The 23,897-nt window shown below is 49.4% G+C and overlaps 1 protein-coding gene across 2 annotated transcripts; it reads left to right on the top strand.

The window, feature by feature from the left end:
- Positions 1 to 974: 974 nt before the first annotated feature.
- POU2AF1 (POU class 2 homeobox associating factor 1) lies at positions 975 to 23,897 on the top strand. 2 transcript variants are annotated; one of them, XM_042905508.1, is made up of 5 exons: positions 975 to 1,508; positions 19,702 to 19,832; positions 20,357 to 20,399; positions 20,484 to 20,749; positions 23,383 to 23,897. In XM_042905508.1, exons 1-5 carry the CDS (start codon positions 1,493 to 1,495, stop codon positions 23,695 to 23,697), a joined length of 771 nt encoding a protein of 256 aa, XP_042761442.1. In that variant the 5' UTR covers positions 975 to 1,492; the 3' UTR covers positions 23,698 to 23,897. The 2 variants fall into 2 exon arrangements, with proteins under 2 accessions (XP_042761442.1, XP_042761441.1); XM_042905507.1 differs by lacking the exon at positions 975 to 1,508 and adding an exon at positions 6,687 to 6,784.

The raw sequence follows: 23,897 nt of genomic DNA, 5'->3' as shown, positions 1-23,897 counted from the left end.
GTTAGGGCTACCATAGAGCTTGGAGCCTCGTAAGTAGTTGTTATTATGATTTGCTTCATGAAACTCATCATGCTAGGCCTGTGAGGAGAGACCAAGATACGTAAGAAAAAGTTCTTAACTTCGTGGAACTTGGAGAAACAGGACAAAACGCAGAACGATGTGAGACAGGACAAGCGAGGTCACATATCTTTCCTAAGAACCCTGGGGGACATTCAGAGAACTGCTTCGTAATTTTATAAACAAGGAAAACTTAGACTCAGTGTTACATGACTTGGTGGAGAGGACGCAGGGAGTGGCACAGCCTCCCCGGGAACCCACCTCTCCCATGACTGAGCTGGGCCGGATGGATGTGCCTCTGTTTCCAGTGGACAAAGTTGTGTCAGATGGCTCTGAGGTAGCATAGGGGGCAAGGCCCCAGGCCTGCCCTGGGGGACCTTCGTCGGAGGGTCTTAATCCCAAAACCTGGGTCACGGGGGCCTGAGCATGTGAATTCAGATACAGAGAGGCGGGAGGCTTCCAACCTGGGAGGGAGTCTGTGGCCTGCTACTTGTACGCTCTCAGGTGGTGAGCCTCGTGACTTTTCCTTTGAGAAGCTTCATGCTAACAGGTGGGTGGGTACTAGGAAAGAGGCCCCGCTCATTGTACCTGCACGTTCCCTTTCAGTTACCAGCTCTGGTTAAACAGCAAGGGTGTCCTCTCCTCTCTTCCCTGAGCGAGTTGGCCTTTTTCTCCACGGGCATACGGACCACGGGAACCAGCGTCTCCCATATTTAAGCATGATTAGGCCTCGCCATTTTGGTCATGGCCGGGGGGCAAGGGAGGGGCTGTTGTGTTTCAAAATGGAATAAACAGAAAAGCAGTATTAAAAGAATGAAGAGGTTGTTTAGTGAGGCTTGAAGAGACTACAGGTGTTTCCTCCTGTGTTGAGAACCAGCGGCCCCTGGGAATTGCATTTCCCGTTGAGCAGGGCCCATGGCGGACTGAGTCCTGCTAACATGCCTGTGGCGTAGAAGCCTGAAGGGGCGCCGCAGAAAACCCAGAGTTTTCCAGGGGTCTTTTGGGCTCCTCGTGGGTGTGGAGAGGTCCAGGACTGACACACATGCTCGCTCAGCTCGCACGCACAGACATTTTCACGCTCATCGTGCACCGCACCACACTCTGATGACCCCGGTCATCAGGACGCAGGCTTCTATGCTGCGTTGTTGTTCAGATCCAGCTGGCTGGCTCTGCGGGTCTGTGGCCGGTGGGCCTCCAAGGGAGCGCACAGTGGGGTGACGGGCAGCCCTGCTACAGAAAAAGCGCCCGGGTACCTGAGGTGGGAGGATGTGACGACGCTGTGCCCCCGCGCAGCGGGGACTCGGGCCTTTAAAAAGCCGAGGAAACAGCCTCTGAGCAGGCGGTGGCTACACTGGAGGAGAGCACACCCAGGTCTCACGTGAAAGCAGCCAAACTGTCTGCTTCAAAGAGAAAAGGCAACATCCTGTCACAGGCCATGCTCTGGCAGAAACGTAAGTGGTTTGACCGTGGCTGTCAGAGCCGTGCAAGCACGGGCAGGGGCCGGGGCTTCACCGGCGAGCCCACCCGGGGACGGGGGAGGGGGTGGTGGCGATGGAGGCACCGGGGGTGCCCGACCCCAGCCAGGGGGGCGCAGGGGCCAGGTGGGCGACGGAGCCCGGTGGAGAAAGCGACCTGGCAGAGGTGATGCTGATTTTCCAGGCTGGAGGGGAACGAACTAGTGTTCCAAGGTGGGACAGCTCATCGTGTCTCCGCTGCGAGGCATGAATCACTGTGGTGAGGAAAGGGCAGTTCATGATTCACACAACAGAAAAGCCAACTGTGACATTGGTTTGGGGCCGAGAGGGGAAGGCCGTGGGGTCCTTCACATGATTGGCTTTGTTTTTCATCCACGGCTGCCCTGTGGCCTGGGGTTCAATTCCTCGGGCCTGTTGCTGTCTGAGTGACTTAGGTTTCTGCCGAAGGCGTGATTTGTTTGCGTGCGTGCCCTGGGACAATGTGGAAACTTGGCTTTGGTCAGGCGTGCCTCCACTCGCTCCGCTGTCCTGCCTAAGTCACTCTTCTCCGCGCCTTGGTGGTGAGGCCCGTGTGTCCCAGTGCAAGAGGGCAGAGGGTTTATCTTTAACCTTAATGTTTATCCCTGGGGTCGGATGGAACAACTGTGAACTTTACTTTCCATTATGTGGGATCAAACAGAGACTCCTGTTATTAATAATGGAAATCATACAGAGATTATCTACAACATTCCTTTCTTGAAATAACAAAGTCAACTCAACAGCCTCATGAGACTTGAACCTTACCGGGGCTCAGTTCTGTGCTACCTCAAGAGAGAAATATTACCAAAAAAAAAAAAAAAAAAATCACTCTGTCTTTTCCAAGGTGCTTGGGTCTTTACAATGCCTTTTAACAAATTCATGTACACCCTACTGCAAGCAAACTTCATATAAGAGAATCTAGATTTACAGAAGATGGTACATTGGGGAGTCTTTGTTTATTTTACACAAAGATATTCTCCTGGAGGCCTTGTAGTTCTGAAAATACACCTTCATCGATGAAAATGTAACTTAGAGTCCTTTATCGCCAACTCACTGTTCTCCTTTGTTACTTGTGTAAATTCTCTGGAATTGAACTTGTTAATGTATAATTTGGAGGAGTGATTTCAAAATCTCTCAGACTGCGAGCTCTCATCGTTGATACTAGCAAGATGCAATTTTTTTTTTTTTTTTTTTTAATGAAAAGAGATGAACTTCCATTTGGGCTTGAGAGCTATGGAATCCTTCCATAGCAATTAGAGGTATGCTGATATGGGTGGTGTGCACAGTTACGTGAAGCAAGACCCTGACCTGCAGAGGTAACGGCAGCCGGCCCCACGGGACAGCTATGCAGCCGAGGCAGGCATTATTGTCTTTACTGGAAGCGCTGAGCGTCCATGAGCCCTTACGCTTAGAGCTGAATTGGTGGATTTTATATGAGCCCTTGGGGGACTTCTGCCTTGGTTCCTACCTATTCAGAGTAAGTCATTTTCCTTTTCTTTCTTTCTTTCTTTCTTTCTTTCTTTCTTTCTTTCTTTCTTTCTTTCCTTCTTTCTAAAGTTTTAGGTTTCTCATATGTAAAATGGGGTAAAAATACTACCTATTCCTCAGAGCTACCCTTACCTTGGTGAGCTGAGATGCCACCATATTGTTGATCGCTGTCGTTTGCCTTCAGTGTCTGGGATACGGGTTGCTTTCCTGCGTTCATGAGCCGCCATATTCCCCCTTTTTGGTTATACACTGCATTTTTTCCTTCTCTAATTCCTCCTGCGATATAAGCAGTGTTTTGTTTGTTTGTTTGTTTTGCTTTTTAAGGGGATGCTGGAGGCACGTTTCTTGCTGATACCCAGAGGTCGGTCAGGTCCAGCAAAGCCGCATCCTTAGGGAGACTGTATTGTAAACTCCTCAGTGGAATAACCGGAGTGAATGGTGTTACAGGTTCGGATGCATACAATCCAAATTATCTTTACTTGCCCTTTGGCACCTTAAAGGAAATTAAGAAAGGCCCTGGGCACCGGACCCCTTACTCTGGATTCAAGTAAAACCTTCCTCCAGGACACTGAGGGGTCATAGGAGACTAGACTCTGTGGGGAAACCAGTAAAAACAGGGCAGCATTGTCAGCCCACTTAGAATCACCTGATGGAAGGGCAGAGTTTGAAATCAGACACCAAGAGTGCTGAAAAGGCACTTTCTTTTTTCAGAAAACACCCTCGGGCCATGATCTGAAATGACTGTACTAGGGGGTTCTGGAAAGGGTTAAGAAAACATCCACTTTGTAAATGTTGCCTCCTCCCTGCCTGGCCCATGATCCCTGTTTGTGAACGAAATGTGAACGCAGACTCTGGTTCAGATCAGCTCGGAAATGCTGACACACAGAAGTGGAAATCTTCGGGCCTCATCCATGGATCTGAGCTTTGCTTGACTGGCCGGTTAGATAAAGAAGTCACGGCACCTGCAGATTCCCTTCTGGGCTCTGCACTTCGTCCTACAGGTCCCGAGTGGATATGAATTCACATCCACCCCAATGAGAGGTCCTTGTTAAGGCCAACTGGCTACAGTGAAGTAGAAACAGCAGAAGCGATGGGGTGAGGCAGGTCTGGGTTTGAAAGTTGGCTCGGCAGCTTAATTATTCAACCTTCTCAGGTTCTTAAAAATCTGGAAAATGGGAATTTTAATGCCTGCCTTACAAGGCTTCTGTCAGAGCTAAAGTAGGGAATGTACGTAGTGTTATCAAGTCTCCTGAGCGTGGTGAGAGAGAGTATGTGCTGTCCTGTGATATCTCCCTTGTGTCCATCTGGAAGGATCAGGGTTATGCTAAATTCCTTCCTGTCTCTCCTTTTCCACAATTTGATTAGAAGAGTTAAAAAGACATCATCAAAATATTCTTGAGTGACAGCATCTTTCAAACAATTTTTCGCGGGTCTAAATCAGGGATCTGCAAACCACAGCCTTAGTGCCACATGGGTCCCACTAACTGTTTTTGCAAATAAAATTTTATCAGAGCATAGCCATGTCTATTCACATATTGTTGGGCTGCTTTTGTTACAATGAAAGAGTTGAGTAGGTGCCATATGACCTACAAAGCCTACAGTATTTACTATCTGGTCCTTTACAGAAAATAGTTTGCTGACCTCTGAACTAAAATGATTTGGTTCATACTTTAGATACTCTTTTCCTTAGGTTTCTCTGCGTCCTGGGGTCACACAATGCCAGCGCCAGTGGGAGGTAAAATTTGCAGTCAATTGATTAAGCGATTTGCATAATGCTGAAATTTGATTTGATTGACTTCTTCCTTGAAAGCTATGGAACCGTGTATAATAAACTCAACACCATTTGTTACAAAATGAATGAGTCACATAACTGCTTTTTCTTGTTGTTCTTTGTGTAAGGGAAGGTTTACACGATAATGAAAGGCAGGCTGCCTGATTTTCTTTGAACTGGCTAGTTGCCTTGATACCCCATAGACATGGCCTTGGTGTTTCTTTGCTGTGGTGCCCAGGGAGGCACTTTACGAACAGGAAATGGTTATTAAACTATTATGGCATGAATGTGCCTTTGCTTTCTGACAACTTCAACAGAGCACAGGTTCACAAATAGATACATTAGGTGTCAAAATTGTCATTCACGTTAGAACTCTGGATTTTACTCCAGGGTTCCACTAAATAGTCAATTAGAAAAATTTTTTTTCCTGACATTTATTTTTGAGAGACAGAGAGAAACTGAGCATGAGCAGGGGAGGGGTGGAGAGAGGAGACAAGAATCCGAAGCAGGCTTCAGGGTCTGAGCTGTCAGCACAGAGCCCGATGTGAGGCTCGAACCCACAAACTGTGAGATCATGACCTGAACCAAAGTCCGATGCTTAACCAACTGAGCCACCCAGGCACCCCTGTAGCCAATTTTTTTTAATGTTTACTTATTTTTGAGAGAGAGCACAAGCAGGGGAGGAGCAGAGAGAGAGGGAGACAGAGAATCTGAAGCAGACTCCAGGCTGGACTGTCAGCACGGAGTCCGACATGGCACTCGAACCCACAAGCCTTAAGATCATGACCTGAGCCAAAGTTGGATGCTCAACTGACTGAGTCACCCAGGCCCTCCAAAATAGCCAATTTTTAAAGGGAAGTGAAAATTCAGTAAAACATAAGAAACGCCTATAGTAGTCATCTACTATTTGGAAGTCTATCTCTTGCAGGAACTCAGTCAAACTGGTAACAAGAAGTAATTTAGGTCTGTGCAGTACCTCTAACATTTCTATTGTGTGTTACAACCTTTGCCCACTTAGTAAGCACCTTTACTTCTTACCAAGTTTATGTTATTGATTCAGTGGTTCTTGTTGATAAGGACAAGTAGGGTCTAAAAGACAGACACAAAGTCACATGCACAGAAGGAAGTAAAGTAAGTGACAAACATCTACCAAGCACACAGATTAACTGGTAAAAAGAGTAATCTTTCAAGGTGGACACTTCCTTCTCCCTGTATTCACTAAAGAAAAATGCCAACTTTGTTTTTCTCTATACCCAGAAAGTTCCCAAGTCAGAGGTTTGGAAATCTCTCCTCCAGTTTAAGTCGGTAAATCTGTTCTGTTGTAAGGAACAAAAAGAACCAAGGTTGACTACACTTATTAGCTAAATACCTGGACATTTAATTAGCTTAGAAGTTCTGTAAATTTTAGTTTCTTTCCTCCTTCTGACTTCTTTCTAAAGAAGTTTATTTGCCTACTGATGAAGATGTCCACCAGTTTCTGACTTTGAGCCAACCAAGTCAAGGTTGGTTAATTAAGATTATTAACGTAAGTTTCACATTTATAAAGTACCTGGCAACATTCTAGTTTAATCATTTTTGTAGAACAAATGCTTGAGGAGAGTGGGCTTGCCTGGGATAGAGAGGCTTTCTCTGGAATCTTCTTGTCCCGGTTGTGTGATGGTCTGCCCAAAGCATTGTTCTTTAAACTTTTTTTTTTTTTTTATGTTTTCATTTATTCTAGAGAGAGAGAGAGAGAGAGAGAGACAGAGTGTGAGTGGGGGAGGGGCAGAGAGAGAGAGGGAGACACAGAATCTGAAACAGGCTCCAGGCTGTGAGCTGTCAGCACAGAGCCCTATGTGGGGCTCAAACTCACGAGCGGCGAGATCATAACCTGAGCTGAAGTTGGACACTTAACCGACCGAACCACCCAGGCGCCCCATGGACAAAGCACTGTTCTTGCAGACAGGAGACGTGGAGTTTACTTTCCAATCTACAGGTAATTAGGTGTGGGGTTACAGGCAAGCCACCTAAGCACCTTATTTCTCAAGTGTTCCAGCTATAAAATGGGACTTGCCTTTTCCTGGCTAAGAGCAGGGAGAGTGCACTTGACTTCCTCTTCTTTTTCTAGCTGTAATTTCTGAGCTTTCATGAATGCTTATACCAAATAAATACATGTTTTCAAACCCAAGTCTTTAATTTAGTAGAAGGCATGCTCCCATCTGCACAGAGCAGTGCTTTTCAACCTTGGCTACGCATTGGAATGTTCTGGGGAATTTAAGAAATCCTAATGCCCAGGTCCCAACCCGAGGGTTCTCATTAAACTGCCCCGGGCATTGGGTTTTCAAACCTTCCCAGGCAATTCTCACGTGCAGTCAAGGTGAGAACTACTGGGCTGGAGGTTACAGGGGACGGCTTCTAAGATTCCTCTGGACATTGCAGTGCCGTGGGCAGGACACGTTCCATCCTGTTCATAGGGGTACGTACCAGCTATGGGGCACGGAGTACTTACTTGGTGCCTTGCACTGTGTCACATGTTCTGTCGCATCAGACTGATTACATTTGGTTGCTAGTGAGGAGACCTGAAACAACGTGGATTTGAATAAGACAGCGGCATTCGCTCTGTCACACTGAGCAAGTCCACAGCAGGCTGTGCAGGACTGTACGCAGACTCTACGGTCCCAACGACGCCTCTGGCTACTTCCGTCTTTCCGGTCTGTTGTCCTTGGCATGCAACTTTTGTCAAAGTTGCTTTGTGGTTGTGCCACTTTAGCTCCAGCCACCACCTCTGTGTTTTGGACACGGAAGAAGAAGAAAAAAAGAAAAAAAACAACCCCCCCACCCCCCATCGTGTAGGGTTGTTAAGTCAGAAAGGATAAGGCTGATGTTGGGTGTGGCAGTGGCCAGTCTTTGCCACACTTTGGATGTATTATCTCACTTAATCCTCATAGAAACTCCAAGAGGCAGGTTCTGTTTCAAGCTCCATTTCCTGGATGAGAAAATCTGAGCTTAAAGATTAGGTTAGTAACTCACGCTGAATATTGTCTTACAAAGCTGTCCTGTGTCCCCGCCACAGGGCTCGGCTCACTCCCGGGGCTCAGAAGGATGCTCTTGGTAAAGGCACAGGCCTTCCGCGTGAGATAAAGGAATGGACACCCGATGGCAAAAATCAAGTACGGCAGCTGGCAGACTGATGTTCATACTTCGCACCCTCATTCCGATGCGTGCGTTTCATCTAACTTACTGAAAGAAATAAGGTCTTTGCTTCCTTACCTCCCGCACCGGGCTCTTTGCACACATTTCAGCTGCAATGGGAGGGCTCAAAGCGGAGAGAGTGACCCAGAATCTCCCCCTCCTGCCAACGTGCAGCCCATCTGTTTTCCGGGCAGCACTAATGAAGAGCTGTGTGGAAGCCTGAGCTGGGACCCAAGCTTCTGCCTCCTCGGCACTGCCTTCTTTTTGAACTATTTAGACTTTGGAAGAGTCAGGCTATCCGTTCACACACGCGTGTGGTGTGGTGTGGAAAGCAACATCTAGAGAGTAGGGGTTTATTTGGAATCAGAGTGCCGTCTCTGTTCTTTCTATGCCGTTGGCGGTTTAAAGTTTAGCCTCTAGTGCAGACAGATCTGAGTTTGAGTCCTAGGTTTATGCCTCACTTTGTTGCCATTTCCTTAAGTATATAATGGGGCTGTAGCTCTTACCTCACAGGCTGTGTGGTACGTGTTTACTACTGTGCTTTGCATTAAGTCAATGCTTAATAATAAATATTAGTTACTATTCTTAATTTCCCGCTCCCTCTCGCTCTACGTCTGAGAATAAAGCTGATGCGGCTAATTATAGATCGTAATTTGTGTGGCCTCTGAGTTCTGCATTTCTTGTGAAATAGCAAGGCGGCACATTTCCAGTCTTGTAACTTGTGGTGGGGTTAGTGATCAGGGCTAATGCCGATGGTGAATCTGGCCATTCTGTGACCAAACCTGGAACTTGGGCCACAATTTTCAATCACGCCTCATCAGGCGGCAGGCTCATACTGACCGACCAATTGTGTTTGTTTTTTTTTCAATTCACAAAATTGGACTGAGGTGTTTATAATCTAGTCGTCAGGAGAATGACCCTTGAATTTTTCAAGAAATAGCACAATGATACCGAAAACTGAAACACCAGTGTGCTGCCTTTCTTAGTAATGGTTTCATCAGTATCACTTTCTGGGAAGAACAGGCAGCCAAAGAGTTATAAACCAGAGATATTCTCAGACCAGGTGTTGGGACCAAAAAGGATCTGACCACACGTGAGAAAAGCTGCATTCCTCTTTAATCCTCTAGAAAGACTCATACATTTAATTGGAAGATAGGAAGCAAATATACAAAGATTGTTATAAATTTCCAGGACTGAGAAATTCTGGGGAGATAGAAAAGAGAGAAAAAAAAGAGAGACAAGAGACTTGAAAGTTCGAATGCTGGATGAAAGCAACACCAATTCAGGAAAGAAACGCATGGAAGGAAAATCAATCACCCGTGTGTCATCCTTTGCGTGGGGACGTCCACCCAATAATGGAATTATTCCTAGTAGGGAAATCAAGCGATGAAATAAATTATCTTTAGCAGTGGAGAGTGGAGGATGGAATCAGGGAAGGTATCCTGAAGCAGGTGGCATTGGATATGGATCTTCAAGAATAAATGATAAAACGATAGTCAGACTTCTTGTTTAGAACTTGGGAGAGGAAGAAGCCTATGAGGATATAATATATGAGCATTAGGAAGAAAATCTGAGGATGTGTAGCCTGGTGTTTACAACATTTTTTTTTTTTTTTTTGGCACAAACCTCTTTATTCAAACCAAACCTACTGCAGAACTCCAATACAGAAATAAAAATGGAGCCATTTGGGGAGGATATTGAAGCTCTGACTGCTTATTCACCCCCAGACTCTCCTACTTCCTTCCCGTTGTTGGCCACTCCGGGTGCCTTCACTGTATTCCAAAGTTCTTTAGGTCACAGCTGGACAACCATGACCTGGACCCATCCTCCACTCATTCAGCAAGATTCCTCACAGCTGGTCATAAGTCCTTGGGTTAAATACTTCCAGGGTAAAGGCTACACTCCCAAAGCAAAGTGAGTCACTGTGAAGCATGTTGTATTGGTCTCCATTAAGCTCTGAAACTGTGAAGGTCATATTTTCAGTCTATGTGGGTATCTTGTGAACAAAGAAGGGCATCTGTTCCTCAAAGATTGACCTGGTGACTCCTCTCCCCGGCTTGCTATTCTAGCAACTTCATGAGGGAATGCTCCCACGTCATGAGGCATGGTTAGTAAGCCAGAGACTTGGCAAAAAAGCTCATCTTGACTGGCAGTTATACCTCACATCGTGAATCAATTATAAGGTCTAATTTCACTCACAGGGGCTCTGCCCCAGGCCTTGGGGTTGGAGAATTTGGATCTGACCCCAAATGTACAGCTGGTGTTGGGTCTGAAGAGTCTTCCTCCAGGGAAGTGGTCTTGGGAAAATTTGATTTCCTTAATCTCTTTGGTCTGGAAAATCTCAAACTAGATATTACTTAAATCAACAAATAAACAATTGGGTTTCTTCTCCTCTAGCTGCCTGACCATAGGTTTTTCCTGTTGTTGATCAGACTGTCAATTCTAGATTCAGCCTCCAGGTCGTAATCTAGTAAGGAAAGTTATATTTGTCTCCTCTGCTCAGTCTCCTCACTTTGGTGCTACCTTGCTACAAAATTTGGGTAGACACCTTGGATTGGCTCATGCCCTGTTACGGTCTTGTGCTCTCAGTGTAGACCCTCTCTCTCCCCATTCTGATTCCTGTTTCTCTTGATAATGCTAAGGCAATGCTCCCAGTATGTCAACTGGAAGTCTGCCTTGCTCTAATAGGTGATAAAACTTCCCTCCCTGACCACCGAAGAGCCTTCCCATTCACACTGCCATGTTTCCAACCCATATGGGATATGTGCTCCTAGATTTCTAGCCCTGTGGAGAAGTACCATGACCATGGTCTCAGTCATGGCTCTGTCCCTGTCCTTTGGGAGATACACAGAAATTCCTTGAGGGGCTGTATCTGAGGTCAGGACAAGGACATGCCAAAATCTCCCAGGTGCTCCTTCCTGGCATTCTTTAAAAATTTAAATCTACCACAAACGTACTCCTCTACTGGCTTCTGAAGAAAGACATAAAGGCATCCTTCTGCTCAGCTCATGGTACCTTTAAGAGAGACCAATGCTAGGATTTTGATGTCTCCTGTCCAGGCTTGTTCTGTTTTCAGTTGCAGTCTTTGACCAGTCTCTCTGCAGCATCTTTGGCCCCCTGTCTCCTAAGCATGGCTCTCCTGCTGCTTGGAGACACCAGGCCCAGATACCTGAGGGATGACTTCCAGGAGCACAACGAAGGCAGGTTGAGACAGGCCTTGCTGGCCACAGACGCTCTGGGTGTGTTGAGGATAGAGACATTCAGGATCAGGATGTAGCAAGACAAGGGCAAGTTAGAATCACCACACAAGGATTAGCTACTTCCCTGATGAGCGAGGGGCTGAGGTCACAGGAGAAATAGCCATTTGATGAACACCTGCTATGTACTAGGTGCTTAACTGTGTTAATTTCATACAATCCTCATGATAATCCCATGAGATGGATATCATTACTCTCATTCAGCAAATAGGGAAACTGAAGCACATACGTGTTAAATGATTTGGCAAGGGTCACACCGTGATAAGCTATGTAGTAGGCTTTCCAAACTAGGTCTGCTTGAGTCCCAACAGCAGCATGCCACTTTTCAAGGCCAAGGATTTTAGGGTTCCGTTAGATGCTTCTTCCCCTCCCCACTGAAAGAAGTCCACCCTTAGATGGAAGTGGATTTTTACTTCCCTGGGAGCAGTTGTATCCTGACTCAAAAGCTCCTGCAAATATGAATCTCAGGAAGTTAGATTTGAGATATAGAACCTCTGGAGCCAGCCAATTTCTATCTCAGAATCTGAGTTCCTAGGACTGGCCTTCCATGGGCTAATCGGCCAAGATAGGATAAGACCAGCTGGTGTAACATCTTTGGAGTTCATCCAGGACCCCTAGGCTGGGGGTGGACCCTGAACATCTGGAACTACTTTGTGTGTCTTGGGCAGGACTTACATTCGTGGTGTGGGCTGAGCCTGACCCCAGACTAGTTTCTCTGCCTCAGAAGGAGAACAACCATGCCTCTTGCACTGTCCCCTTTCTATAGCCCCTACAGACTGGGGACCCCCATTTGCTGCTTAAGTAAGTCCAAGTAAGAATAAAGTGGTGGTGGAGACCAGCCAAACAAGCTAAAACACTTCAACTGTGAGGCACTTGCAGCTCTGTCATAGTTTGTAATTCTAGCCTGTGCATTTATTCAATTAATGTCGATATCCCACTAGACTAGACGGTGAGCTCCATGATGGTTGGGACCTGGTTTACTCTGCTTAGTGAGTATTTGTTCAGGGCTCTCCTAGTCTTGTCCTCTGCACTGGGACCCAGTGTATCTCAGATGGGAGCACTTTCTGCTCTGGTGACCCGGGTTTCTGTAAGAGACAGGCAGATGCAGCTGGTTTCTCAGGTGGACCTATCCACTGTCATTTCAGTCGAAAATACCAAAAATAAAACTTTGCGGGGAATTGTTTGGGCCTCTCAGTTCTCGTCACTCATGTGAGCACACTGCTGGTAACCTTCTCATGGACTTCTTTTTCACGTCTCAGCTGGGAAACACTATTTCTTGGGGGAAATTGGCAGTCAAAGGAGACTGGATCAGGGTGGTCCCATCCCAGACTCCAACGAGAGGAATGAGGGTCAGAACCTGGCAGGGGACATTTGGTGACTGACCTCCAGGGTTACCCAGAGAGATAAATGGACTTGCCCAGGCAGAGGACAGGCAGGTGATGAGGCAGAAATGGACTGTGCTTGGAATCAGAGGTCCTGGGTTTAGCTGATGACAAAGCTATTTACGAGTGTGGACTTGGGCAAGCCACTTAACATCTCTGGGCCTCGTGTTCCTCATCAGTGGAAAGGAGGGTGAGAGGGAGACTGACCCTGCCTATTTCAGGAGTTGTGGTGAGGCCACACTTGAAGTCATTTGTGTCAAGGCTGTGTGAGTCACAGAACATTGTGTGCAAACGTGAGCATGGTGATCTCTGAGTTCCTGGGGGCTAAGCTCACGACCAGGAAACACAGGCCCAAGTCTCCACAAAGAAGAGGCAGAACACAGACACTGTCTCTGGGAGTAGAGAGAGCAACGCAAGAGCCTTGTGTGGTCTGCTTGTTCTGCTGGAGGTTTGGAGGGAGGATGGACGTATGGTGTGGAAGGCCCTGAGAGTCCTCGGGGGAAGGATGTCTCTGCAGCGGTGCCCATGAAGAGAGTCTGAAGGCTCTGGCACTAGCAGCCTTTTGGCTGACCTCTCCCAAGGTCATGGAGTGGGACATCCAGAACTTTGGGACAATCCAGGTAATATTGAGGCTGTGGAATGGGAACACCTCATGCAGGAACCTGGTGGAGGAGAGCAGACTGCAGGAAAACTAGCTCTCTGCTTAAGCCTAACATAACCTGAGAGCAGTGTGGTGACCCTGGGTATTCATTCCAGGCTGACTGGGGCTTCCCTTCAACAGGGATCACTCGGCCCCTAGACCCCTTTGGTCAGGGACTCTGCGCTTTCTAAGACCGAACAAACCTCAGTGGTCACCCCAGATGTACTTTAGGAGCCTTCCCTGGCTCTCTCAGGTCGTCAGCTCTAGGTCCTTTTGGCCTGCCCAGGTCTGTGGCTCTCCTTCATCCTTTCCCAGTGACCTGCCTCTGTGGGGCTGATGGAAGTATGCCTCTTAGAATGGAGACAAAGAGAGAAGAAATGTCACTACTTTTCCCTTTCCTTCTCTGGTGAGACCAGAGAGCCCAAGATCAGCTGCCATCTTGGAGCTCTCCTGGTGGAGACGCACCAGTCTACACATCAAGATGCCACGACTCACTCCTTTTCGGCTGCCTTAGCAGCCTTACAAGCAACACCAGATTGTAATTCGGTTGAGGTTCTACTTTCTCATATCTTCTAAACACCTTCAAAGGCATTTTTTGTCCATCTATCTTTTTCCGCCTCTGCCCTGCGTGTTATCCAGATTGCTAGAACGTATGAGTGACGTGGTGGTACCTCCTAGCAGCACAGCCCTTTCAGTTCAAACACCAGTGAGTGGAAAGCCCACATTTACATGCGCATGAAATCTCTTTGTTGGAGTCCATTAAAAAAAAAAAAAAAGTAAACAGCAATCCAGTGTAAATTGGGCGGGAAAGCTTTTCTGTAGCGTGTCAAGTCCAATCTTTGGCCAAAGCCCAAGTTCTTGCTTCCTGTTTGGAAAAAACTCAGCCATTGTCCATGAATGGAAAGAACAAATTCGAAAACTTTGACTCAGATCTTCACCAGAAGAGGAACATTCACATTAGTGTTTCAATTAAGGATGTGGATAATCCTTTAGCCACATGAGCTAAACTTTCCCAGGCGCCCTCAACTACCTTAGGCAGAGAACACAAACAAACTTCTTTACGTTAAAGTGAAAAGTGTCAGCAACTTTTATGACTTTGTTTTCACTTAGAAGCTAGGACAAGTTTGTTAGCCCTGGGCTTGAATTCCTATTGCTCACTTATTTGTTTTTGGTTTTGCTACAAGTGAAGAGAAAATTATTTGTATTTCTCCTTAGTGGATCTTTAAAAAAATAATACTGAAGGTTCAACAGCAAAAGAGAATAATATTTACCGAGGTTACTTGGAGTGATCAATAGTGTGTCATGTGTCCTTCTGGGCTAGGAAGGTTTTGTCTTTCAAAATGGCATTGTGTGGCTGCAGGAGGGAGGTTCAACCAGTCAGTTGTAAATGGAAAGCACTTTCAGCGAGGTAGATAGTCGACATGAGCGAGATGGGTTCCTCTTCCGGGTTCCTTGATGGTAGAAATGTAGGCTTACCCTGGATCCCAACTAGCCCTTACAGCAGCAGTCCTATCTGCTGTTGAACTTACTGCCTGGCTCTGGTGGCTCGCAAGAAATCTGTAACAGGACAGCGGCTAGGAGAAGCGTCTTCTTTCAAGAGGACCCTCGACACTGTTCTAGGTAGAACCTGGCTGGTGAAGGCTCTCTGAAAGCTGACTGGAGGAGAAGTTACAGTGACAAACGCCTGGGTGTCAGCTCCACCAGGAGCCATGAGGAGGGACTTATCTCCTTAGCTTCGTCACTGTGGCGTGAATGTGGTTTACATGGGGCGATTAAATAAACAAGTGCTGACAATTTTGCATATGTCCTCGGTGATATTTATTATCCCTTCTTCAGGGAACTGGAGGGCCGTGTTTATTTAAATGAGTAGCATCCATATGCTTCCTAAGCTCGGGGCGAACACACACGATGCCTGCATGCAGACAGAGCACTGCCAGAAGTGACCAGTCGGCTTGATCTGTCATGGTCTGTGCCCTCCAGTGGAACGACAGCTGCAGGGCTCTTATTTTTGTGAGGTGGAGCCTGTCCGGCTGTGTGGCAGGGGGAACTGAAATGTCTTCTGCTGACTTTTTATACCTTCAGATTTTTTTCATCGCTTATTTTGGAAAAGGAAAGCCCTCACTGGGGCCAAAGTTATAGGTTTTTCTGTAAACGAGTTTTGTGGGGTTTTTGTTGTTGTTGTTTGTTTTGTTTTGTTTTTTTCCCCCAAACTCCATTGGCGACTGTCTTCCAGTGGTGGGAAGTAACATGGCTGAACGTTACTCGGCCCGAGGAAAGGAGATTCCTAGCAAAGGCCAAGAGGCTCATGTTTAGGTGGAAAGATTTTTCTCAGTGACGGACACTTGGCTGCTCCCAGGAGACTTAACGGGCCTTCGACCACAGGATAAATGGTGAGGAGGCTTCAGGCTTTCAGGACAAGCTGCCGTTTGGCCAGGGGGCTCCTAACACTTCTGGTCAACTCTACTCTGGGAAACTGGACCGGGTAGCATCATTTTGATCTCCTGCTTTCTTTTCTTTGTCTCTTATTTATTATTAAGAAATTATTTTAAGAATCTTAAAAATGTTCTTCTCAGTATTCTAGTTTAGTAGTTTTAAAGTGGCTCCGTTCAGGGATCCCCACGCCCCCAAGGCAAAGCAATCTCGATTTCAGACAAATTTCTTTTCACCTTCCAAATTTTTATGCTGGTTTCTCAGGCTGGTGGCGGTAGGGGGGTGGGTACAGTGTTTACCACAGAATTAGAAACGTTTATTGTTGCTTTACAAAGGTTGGTGTGAAAAGGACTAACTGCAGGTTTTGGCTTTGCAAATAGGCTTGGCCACTGGGGTCCTTTGGGAATTGTCCTGAGGCTTCTGATTCTGGTATTTCACGGTCACTTTGCAAAGACACCGGCTGAAGCACCCTCGAGCACTCGAACATGCGCACTGGCAGTCAGTTTCTGGATTCCTTGGCAGCTGGTTGTGGGCTGGTAGGTGGGGAGGCAGCAGGTCCTTGAGAGCTCTGGGAGTTTTGTACTAGGAAGAGGTGGGGACTTAGAAACTGCTCTCCATATGGTCCTTGTGCCAGGGCACACCTGTTGACACTGTGGCTTCGAAGGAAGTCCAGACCTCAGAGGGTGATGCCCTCGGCTCACAGCACCTCCCCCAAGCCCTCTTTGTTCATTGATTCAAAAACAACAGGAGGTAGGAAGCCCTCCCTTGACAAGATCCTGGAAATGCCCAGCTGGCCCCTTTGCAGCCAAGTGTTCGATGTGTCCACTTCCTGGGAGGGAGCGGGTGGGGAGTCCTCTGGGCCCTTCCCCACAAGCGTACATGCAAATCAGAGAGGGTTAGCCGTATACCTGTCTTTGGTCTGGACTGAGATGTGAGCACGTGGGATGGAGCCTTTCTTGCCCCTCAGCTGAATTAAGAGTGTGGCCACCGTGATCAGACCCCCAAATAACCCTGTCCCCTGAGTTTCTTCTGAGTGTGCAATGCCTCAGGCTGCACTCGTGCCTAAGAATAGCTGGAAACCCAGCTGCAGACAAGTGTGGTCTGATATGGGCGCGAATAAAGCCACTGTGGGTGACTGAGAATGAGTGAACAGAGTGTGGGAGGGCAGGCGCCCCTGTTTGCTGCCATGTGGGGCCCCACCTGGGGTCTGTGGCCAATGCTGGGCATCACTGATCATGAGAGAAAGTGGCACAAGGAACCCGTGTAGGAGGGAGGCATCCAGAAGGAGGGTTAGAAGGATTCAGAACATGTCATTAAGAAATAGCTGGAAGAACGGATATGCATTCAGACTACGGGGGACCTGGTATCTGCCTTCCAATGCTGGAAAGGGATATGACTACTGCTGATACTATTAGCTCACATGTATTTAATGCTTGCTGAGCACACGCTCTGTTTCAAGCATTTACTTGGAATTCTCAAGCCTCCCAGGTATGTGCCATTATGATCTTCATTTGCAGAGGTGAGAAGGCTGTCAATGGATTCTGAACGGCGAGTTTCATCAGAAGGCAATGCCAGGCAAAATGGCGCTTGTTACCATGCGGCCGGTCAAGCAAGAGCTTAGAGCTTCCTGACCCTGAAGCTCCCCAGAGGAAGGTGGAAATGGGTGGAGGGAGGGGAAGAAAAGTAGCATCTACCATAGCTGGCCCTGGCCATGGCTTTGAGAACCTCTGGCGTATTATTGCAGGGAATCCTCACAACTACTGTGTGAGACGTGGGTTATGGAGGCCCAGGGGTGTTAAATCATCCGAGACCTTGCCACCTATAAGCAACAGCCCAGTTTTGCATACAGGTATTTTTGGCTCTCAAGTCTGTTGTTAATGCTGCTTTTACAAAGGTGATGGTGCCCAGGTAGTGCTGGGGCACCGGTATGGGACTGGATCTCTCTGCTCCACACTCTAGTTTCAGTCTGATTTTATGTCGGTTGTAACTGTTTCATTGCATGTCTCTCCCACTAGATGCAAGATGCATGTGGGCAGGAGCCATAGCTATCTTGCTCAGTGCTGTATTCCCAGTGCCCAGGGATAGTTGGAAGAATGAATGAGTATCAGTTGAGACTCCTTGTTACGATGGGGCGGGGTCGGGGGTGGGGGTGGAATTAAAAAGAGGATAATTTATCTATCAGGACGTTAGAGGGAAACTCCGGTATTCGATTAGGGGTGGTTATCAGTGATGCTAACCCCAGCAGAGCTTCAGAATCACCCAAAAGACTTTTAAAATATAGATTCCTAGGCCCACATCAACCCCCCAGAATCGGAACTACCTGGAAGCAGGGCCTGGGTATCTGCACTGCGTACCACTCCCTGGTCAATTCTGCTACCTGGCCAGGTGAGGAGGCCCCATGGATGCATCTGAGTCTGGGGTTCTCTGTATTATGTGTCCTTGGGGCTCTTGGACACCCCTTTCCCTCCCCCTGCTGCCTCTCTACCTGCTGGGCTTCAAGACCAACTGCGTGTGTGCCTGGAGCATGGATGGAGGTCTGGTGCCGGGTCAGGCATGAGTTCTTATCAGTTGGGTATTTACTGAGCAAAGTTCAGCCAGGTAGCCCTATGGTTCCGGGTTTAATAGATACCTAGGCTTCCAGGCTTTTGATTCAGAGTCCAGGTCCCTGGGACCCTTATCAGTGGATGATAATGGGCTCCCTGTGTGAGTCCCCAGGGCCAGGGCTACTCACTATTCTTGGTTGACCCAGGCCTGCCCTCCAAAGGCCCAGGGCCCTAGACTGTGGGCTGTCTGGGAGGGCAGATGGTCAGTGCCCAGCCATGACTGCTTCTGGCTTGCTCTCCCTGGCCAGGAAGTGCCCGGTTCCAGCTCAGTGCTTTGGTTTCCCAGCTTTGATGACAAAGGGCACAGGGAGCCTTCTCTCTACAGCAGGGCTGGACACTCTCTGGCTCCCCGTATGTGGATCACCAGTGGGTATTGGTCCTTTGCCCTGGGAGCCACGGAGAATCAAGGAACCGTTCACTGCAGCCCATTCTATGGTTCCAGGAGAGGGGAAGGGTGGGGGGCGTGAATGGCAGCACATTCCAAATAATCATCCAACCGGTTAATCAGCAAATCCCTTACTGAGCTCGCTGTGGACATGCTACTTGGGAAGATATAGAGAAAGAAGGTATAGTATCTCATCTTGAGAAGCTTATCATCTGGTTAGGGGCATACGAAATTTACACCGAAGGATTACTAATTATTATATAGCAGATTGCAAATTTATTAAATGCTTGCTCTGTACCTGCTTTATACTAAGCATATACTGCGCTCCCCATTTACTAGGTCAGCGACCCCTTATGACATTCGTTTGGTAAGAAACTGCACAGAGAGGTTTAGTAACTTGCCCAGGATCACATAGCTAGAATGTGGCAGGGGCAGATTTCGAGGCCTGTGCCATCCGACTCGGAGTCCCTGCTCTTTTGCCGTCCTCTACTGCCCCCTATGATGAGCACTAACCAGGCCTGTCTAAGAGGCTGGAGGATGAAGCCACTTCTGTGGGCGGCCATGGGCCACCAGGAGGGTTGCACTAGTCTTGAGCGAGGACAAATCAGGAAGCTGAGAAGTGTGAGCGTGAATCCTGACCACTGGAAATCTCAAGTAAAGGTAAGGAGAGGAGACAAGCAGGAAACCAGAGAAGTCTGAGTAGACCTTCTGGCCAGAGTCAGGGCTTATTAGTCCTTAGTGTGCAAAGTGGTCAGAAAATGGGTTGGGCTGACGCAGCCCAGGACTTTCAATTGTACATTAAGTTTACAGGACTGAACGAACTGGTCAGGCAGAAGGGAGCTATAGACGGTTTGGGGCAGGAGGAGTGGCAATACTGGGGGAAATTGTCTAGGAAGTCTCCCGGGTCCGCCCTGCTCAGGCACAGCTGAGGTGAGCCGGCAGACCCTTGAGAAGAGGGGAGCATACGCTGGGGTGGGGGCTCGTCTGAGAGGCCGATGAGCACCAGCAACATTGTTTTTCGCAGCCTCGGCACCAGAACAGGCCCCGGCTCCACCCCGGCCATACCAGGGTGTCCGTGTGAAGGAGCCAGTGAAGGAACTGCTCCGGAGGAAACGTGGCCATGCCAGCAGCGGGACGGCTGTCACACCTACGGCGGTGAGGGGGCCGCTGTGGCCCGAGTGTGTGTGTGCGTGTGCGGTGGGGTGTCCAAAGGGGCCCTGGCTCTAGGCGAGGCTCAGCGAGGCCACAAAGGCAACACGCTGCCAGGTACGGCTGCTGAGGAATGGGCTTAGGGGAGAACAGGTCAGTGATCCCTGGGTAGACCAAGGAGGACTGATGCCATGGGCAGGCTGGCTTGGGACATTGAACAAAGCCAATGCCGGGGGCCTGAGTGAGCAGATGACTCACACGTCCTGGCGTGAGCTGGGTGCCCCCCTTGGGAAGACGACGAGGCCAGTTCCCTACGTGCACAGGCTTCTTGCTAAACGGAAACACGAATCCCCCAAAAGTATAGGTGGTGACGGCTGGGACATGACATGGATGTTTTAGTCTGAGAAGGAAGATTCCCCCCCATCATCCCCCAACTTATACTTTCCTCCCCTGGGGCCCTCTGGGCAAGTTTTCTGCAGAGGGCCAGTTGGAGAGAGCTGAACACTGATCCTAGTCTCTCCTCCCTCTAGGTGGTGCTGCCCCATCAGCCCCTGGCTACCTACACCACAGTGGGTAAGAGCTCCCCACAGCCCTGGTCCCCTCCAGGCCCCTCGTCTGGGCCACACCTGCAACTCTGTAATTTCCTTCTTCCCACAGGTCCTCCCTGCCTTGACATGGAGGTCTCCGCTTCCACAGTGACAGAGGAGGGGGCCCTGTGTGCCGGCTGGCTCTCCCAGCCGGCCCCGGCCACCCTCCAACCCCTGGCCCCGTGGACACCCTACACGGAGTACGTGTCCCACGAAGCTGTCAGCTGCCCCTACTCGGCTGACATGTACGTGCAGCCCATGTGCCCGAGCTACACGGTGGTGGGGCCCTCCTCCGTGCTGACCTACGCCTCCCAGCCGCTCATCACTAATGTTACGGTACGTCACACAAAAGCATTGCTGCACCAAGGACACCCTTTGGAACCTGGGCTGACTTCCTGACCCCTGATCGTTCTTGCTACTGATTCTCAGGATAACTGAGTCATCAAGCCCTTCCTGTCCTGCAGGGAGGCCTGCTCTTCCCATTGACCTTCCGCAAAGAAGGTGGATGGCCTCCCTTGTCGTACGTTGTGCTCTTTGGGGCGGGGATGTTCTCCAGCCTTTCTGCCCTAAATCTCCCCGTCCCGCCCCCAAAGCAGAAGGTCTTGGTTGGAAGTTTCGGTTTTCAGTGACTGGGGGTATCAGGTGAGGTCTGACTGGGGCCTTGCGCCACACCAGGGCTCTCTTTCTATTCCCCTGACTTAGAGGCTGATCGGTCACCTAATAGTGGGATTTGCAACAGGTGACACGACTTTTCAGAAAACTACTTTTGATGAAGTCAGACCCACCTATTGCTTGGGTTCAAATCCTTGTCCCTTACTAGCTATGTGATCCTGGACCGAGTAGCTTAATTTCTCTGAGCCCCGGTCTCCTCATCTGTGAAATGGGTATATTAACAAGAGGGCTGATGTCAGGCTCAATCGGGATGATGCCCGTGGAGGACTTAACACAGCTCCTGGCATACGGAAAACACTCAATAAATGTTACGTTATGATTGTCTCAAAGTTGGCCAGCAACATTAACCAAGGGCTGCCTTCGAGTGCCCGATGGGAAAGAAAGGGCCTGCTCCCCCAGACACAAAGAAAGGAAGAGAAGTGGTTTTATGTGAATAGTATCTGTTTGAGCAAAGGAATGGGAATCCCCTAAGCGTTCGGAGGAGGAAAGGTCTATGGGTGTAGCTATATCCGGCCTCAGTTCAGGGAACACTCTGGGGGTGCGAGTTGGGGCCTCAGGAGTAGCTGCAAAGCCCACACTGAGGTGGAACTGGCTTTGGTTCCCCACCTCCCCCCACCCGTTTCCCTCAAGGGTTCAGCGTCATGCTGTTGCACCTGCCCTTTCATCACCATCCAGGCCAGGGCCCACAAGAGCTCTCCTCCCCCAACCCTACCTGGCTACTCCGCAAACCGGTTGTGGGCATGGATGATGGTGGCTAGAGGAGTGAATTCAACATCTTTCCCAAGAAACTCATTTCCATATCAGGGGCCTTTGGTGGGGGCGGGAAGCGGTGGACGTAATGGTTCTCAGTCATTTCAATCCCAAGGATTTCTTTCATTATTTATCCTTTCATTATCCCCACCTCCTACCTTGAAAGGCTCTGTGTATCAAACAGACCGTATTTATTAAGAAATAATTTGTTTGTTTTGCCGCTTTGTAAATTAACGCATCAAAGCTGGTGAGAGCTACTAGTCAGCACCCCTGATTAGCAGGAGATAAGACCTGTTAAAGCCCGGGGTTGATGGAATTCTATCGCTGAGCAAAGAAACCTGCAGTCCCCGGTTTCTGACTCCACAAAGTAGGATTTCCATGGGAATTTTGAAACGCTGGAAACAGTCAGGCTTTGCTGGGAGGCTGGAAGGCCTCTGAGACCCTTCCCAGCTCTATCATTCTATAGAAAAACACCCTAAAGCCTTGCTACTCGAGCTACGTACGGTCCCCGGACCAGCCACCCTGGCGTCACCAAGGATCTGATTGGACATGCAGAATCCCGGGCCCTACTCCAGACCTCTTGTACCAAAACGGGCACTGTAGCAAGATTCCCAGGGGACTGACATAATCTCTTTTCTAAATGACTCTGTTCCCAGGGGCGGTAGGGGGAGACTTCAGCCTCTCTCACATCATTTCATGCAGAGATCTTCCTCCCCGTCCCTGCTTCCTCAGCTGTGGGAGATAGTCGGAATCCAGGCCCTGCCTCTCTTGCAGGCTTGACCTCAAGTGTGGTTTTATAAAGTGACCTTTATAGTGTGGTTGTTGCCCACGTGAGGGGTATTGTTTGTAGGGCACCTGCGAGAACGGCCGGGGACAGCCACGGGGGCCCAGCTCAGAGACAGAGGAGGATGAGGATGTGGCAGGCACCGGGCTCCCCCAGCGGCCGGGTGGGTCCCGAGAACATGGGAGATGAGTGGCACCGTGTGGGCGGACCTCAGGGCGGACCACACACCGTGTGTGTCCAGGCGTGACAGTGGCCGCCTGGCGATACAGCTGCTACCCAGGGGGCAGGCTCGTTAACATGCTGTATTTTCACCAGTTTTTAAGATGTGCATCCCCCCCTCCCCCGCCTCCACAATTTAATATCTCTGAAATTAGGATGGAATTCATATGCAATAAAATCTGGAAAAGCGTCTCCAATTGGCTCAGCCCTGCGATGTCAGTCCTGCTCGTAAGGGACCCCACAGAAGAGAAAAATGGAGGCGGGGGGGGGGGGGAGGTGGTGGGAGCCAGGACTTGTAGCTAGTGAGAGTCAGGGGTAGGGATCCAGCTGAAGTTTGCGTGGCTTCTCCTTGGGGGGCAGACACCGAGCAGGTGGAAATGGAGCCCCCCCCCCCACCCCCCCCCCCCCCCCCCGGGCTGAGAGCGCAGGCAGGGGCCAAGTTGAGGGGGCCGGAGAGCTCCCCACCGGGAGCAGGACGAGCGCGGAGGACGAGCGGATACCCCCGGGGCTGCTAACCCTTGGTCCCGTGTCTTCCCCATCACAGACGAGAGGCGCGGCCGCGCCCACCGTGGGGCCCCAGCTGGAGGGCCCGGAGCACCAGGCGCCCCTCACCTATTTCCCATGGCCGCAGCCCCTGTCCACACTGCCCGCCTCCACCCTGCAGTACCAGCCTCCGGCCCCAGCCCTGCCCGGGCCCCAGTTCGTCCAGCTTCCCATCTCCATCCCCGAGCCGGTCCTTCAGGACACGGAAGACCCCAGGAGGGCCATCAATTCCCTCACCATCGACAAGCTGCTTTTGGAGGAAGAGGATGGCGACGCCTATGCGCTCAACCACACGCTCTCGGTGGAAGGCTTTTAGGGCCTGCTCGCCGGGGAGTCCTGCTCCCCAAGCCTGGGATTTTACACTGAGCCTGGGATTGAGCCTCAGATTCACACCTGTTTGGAGTAGCTGTCTCACAACTACACTTTCCACCCTCAACTAGAATAATTGGCTTTCCTTCCTCCCTCCGCTCTTCCTCCTTCTTTCCTCCCTCCCTCCCTCCTCCTCCCTTCCTTCCC

Source organism: Panthera leo, chromosome D1 (genome assembly GCF_018350215.1).
Source record: "Panthera leo isolate Ple1 chromosome D1, P.leo_Ple1_pat1.1, whole genome shotgun sequence".
In the NCBI taxonomy this organism is placed as follows: domain Eukaryota; kingdom Metazoa; phylum Chordata; class Mammalia; order Carnivora; family Felidae; genus Panthera; species Panthera leo.
Note: the sequence above shows the minus strand (reverse complement) of the source record. Positions and strands in the feature narration are given on the sequence as shown.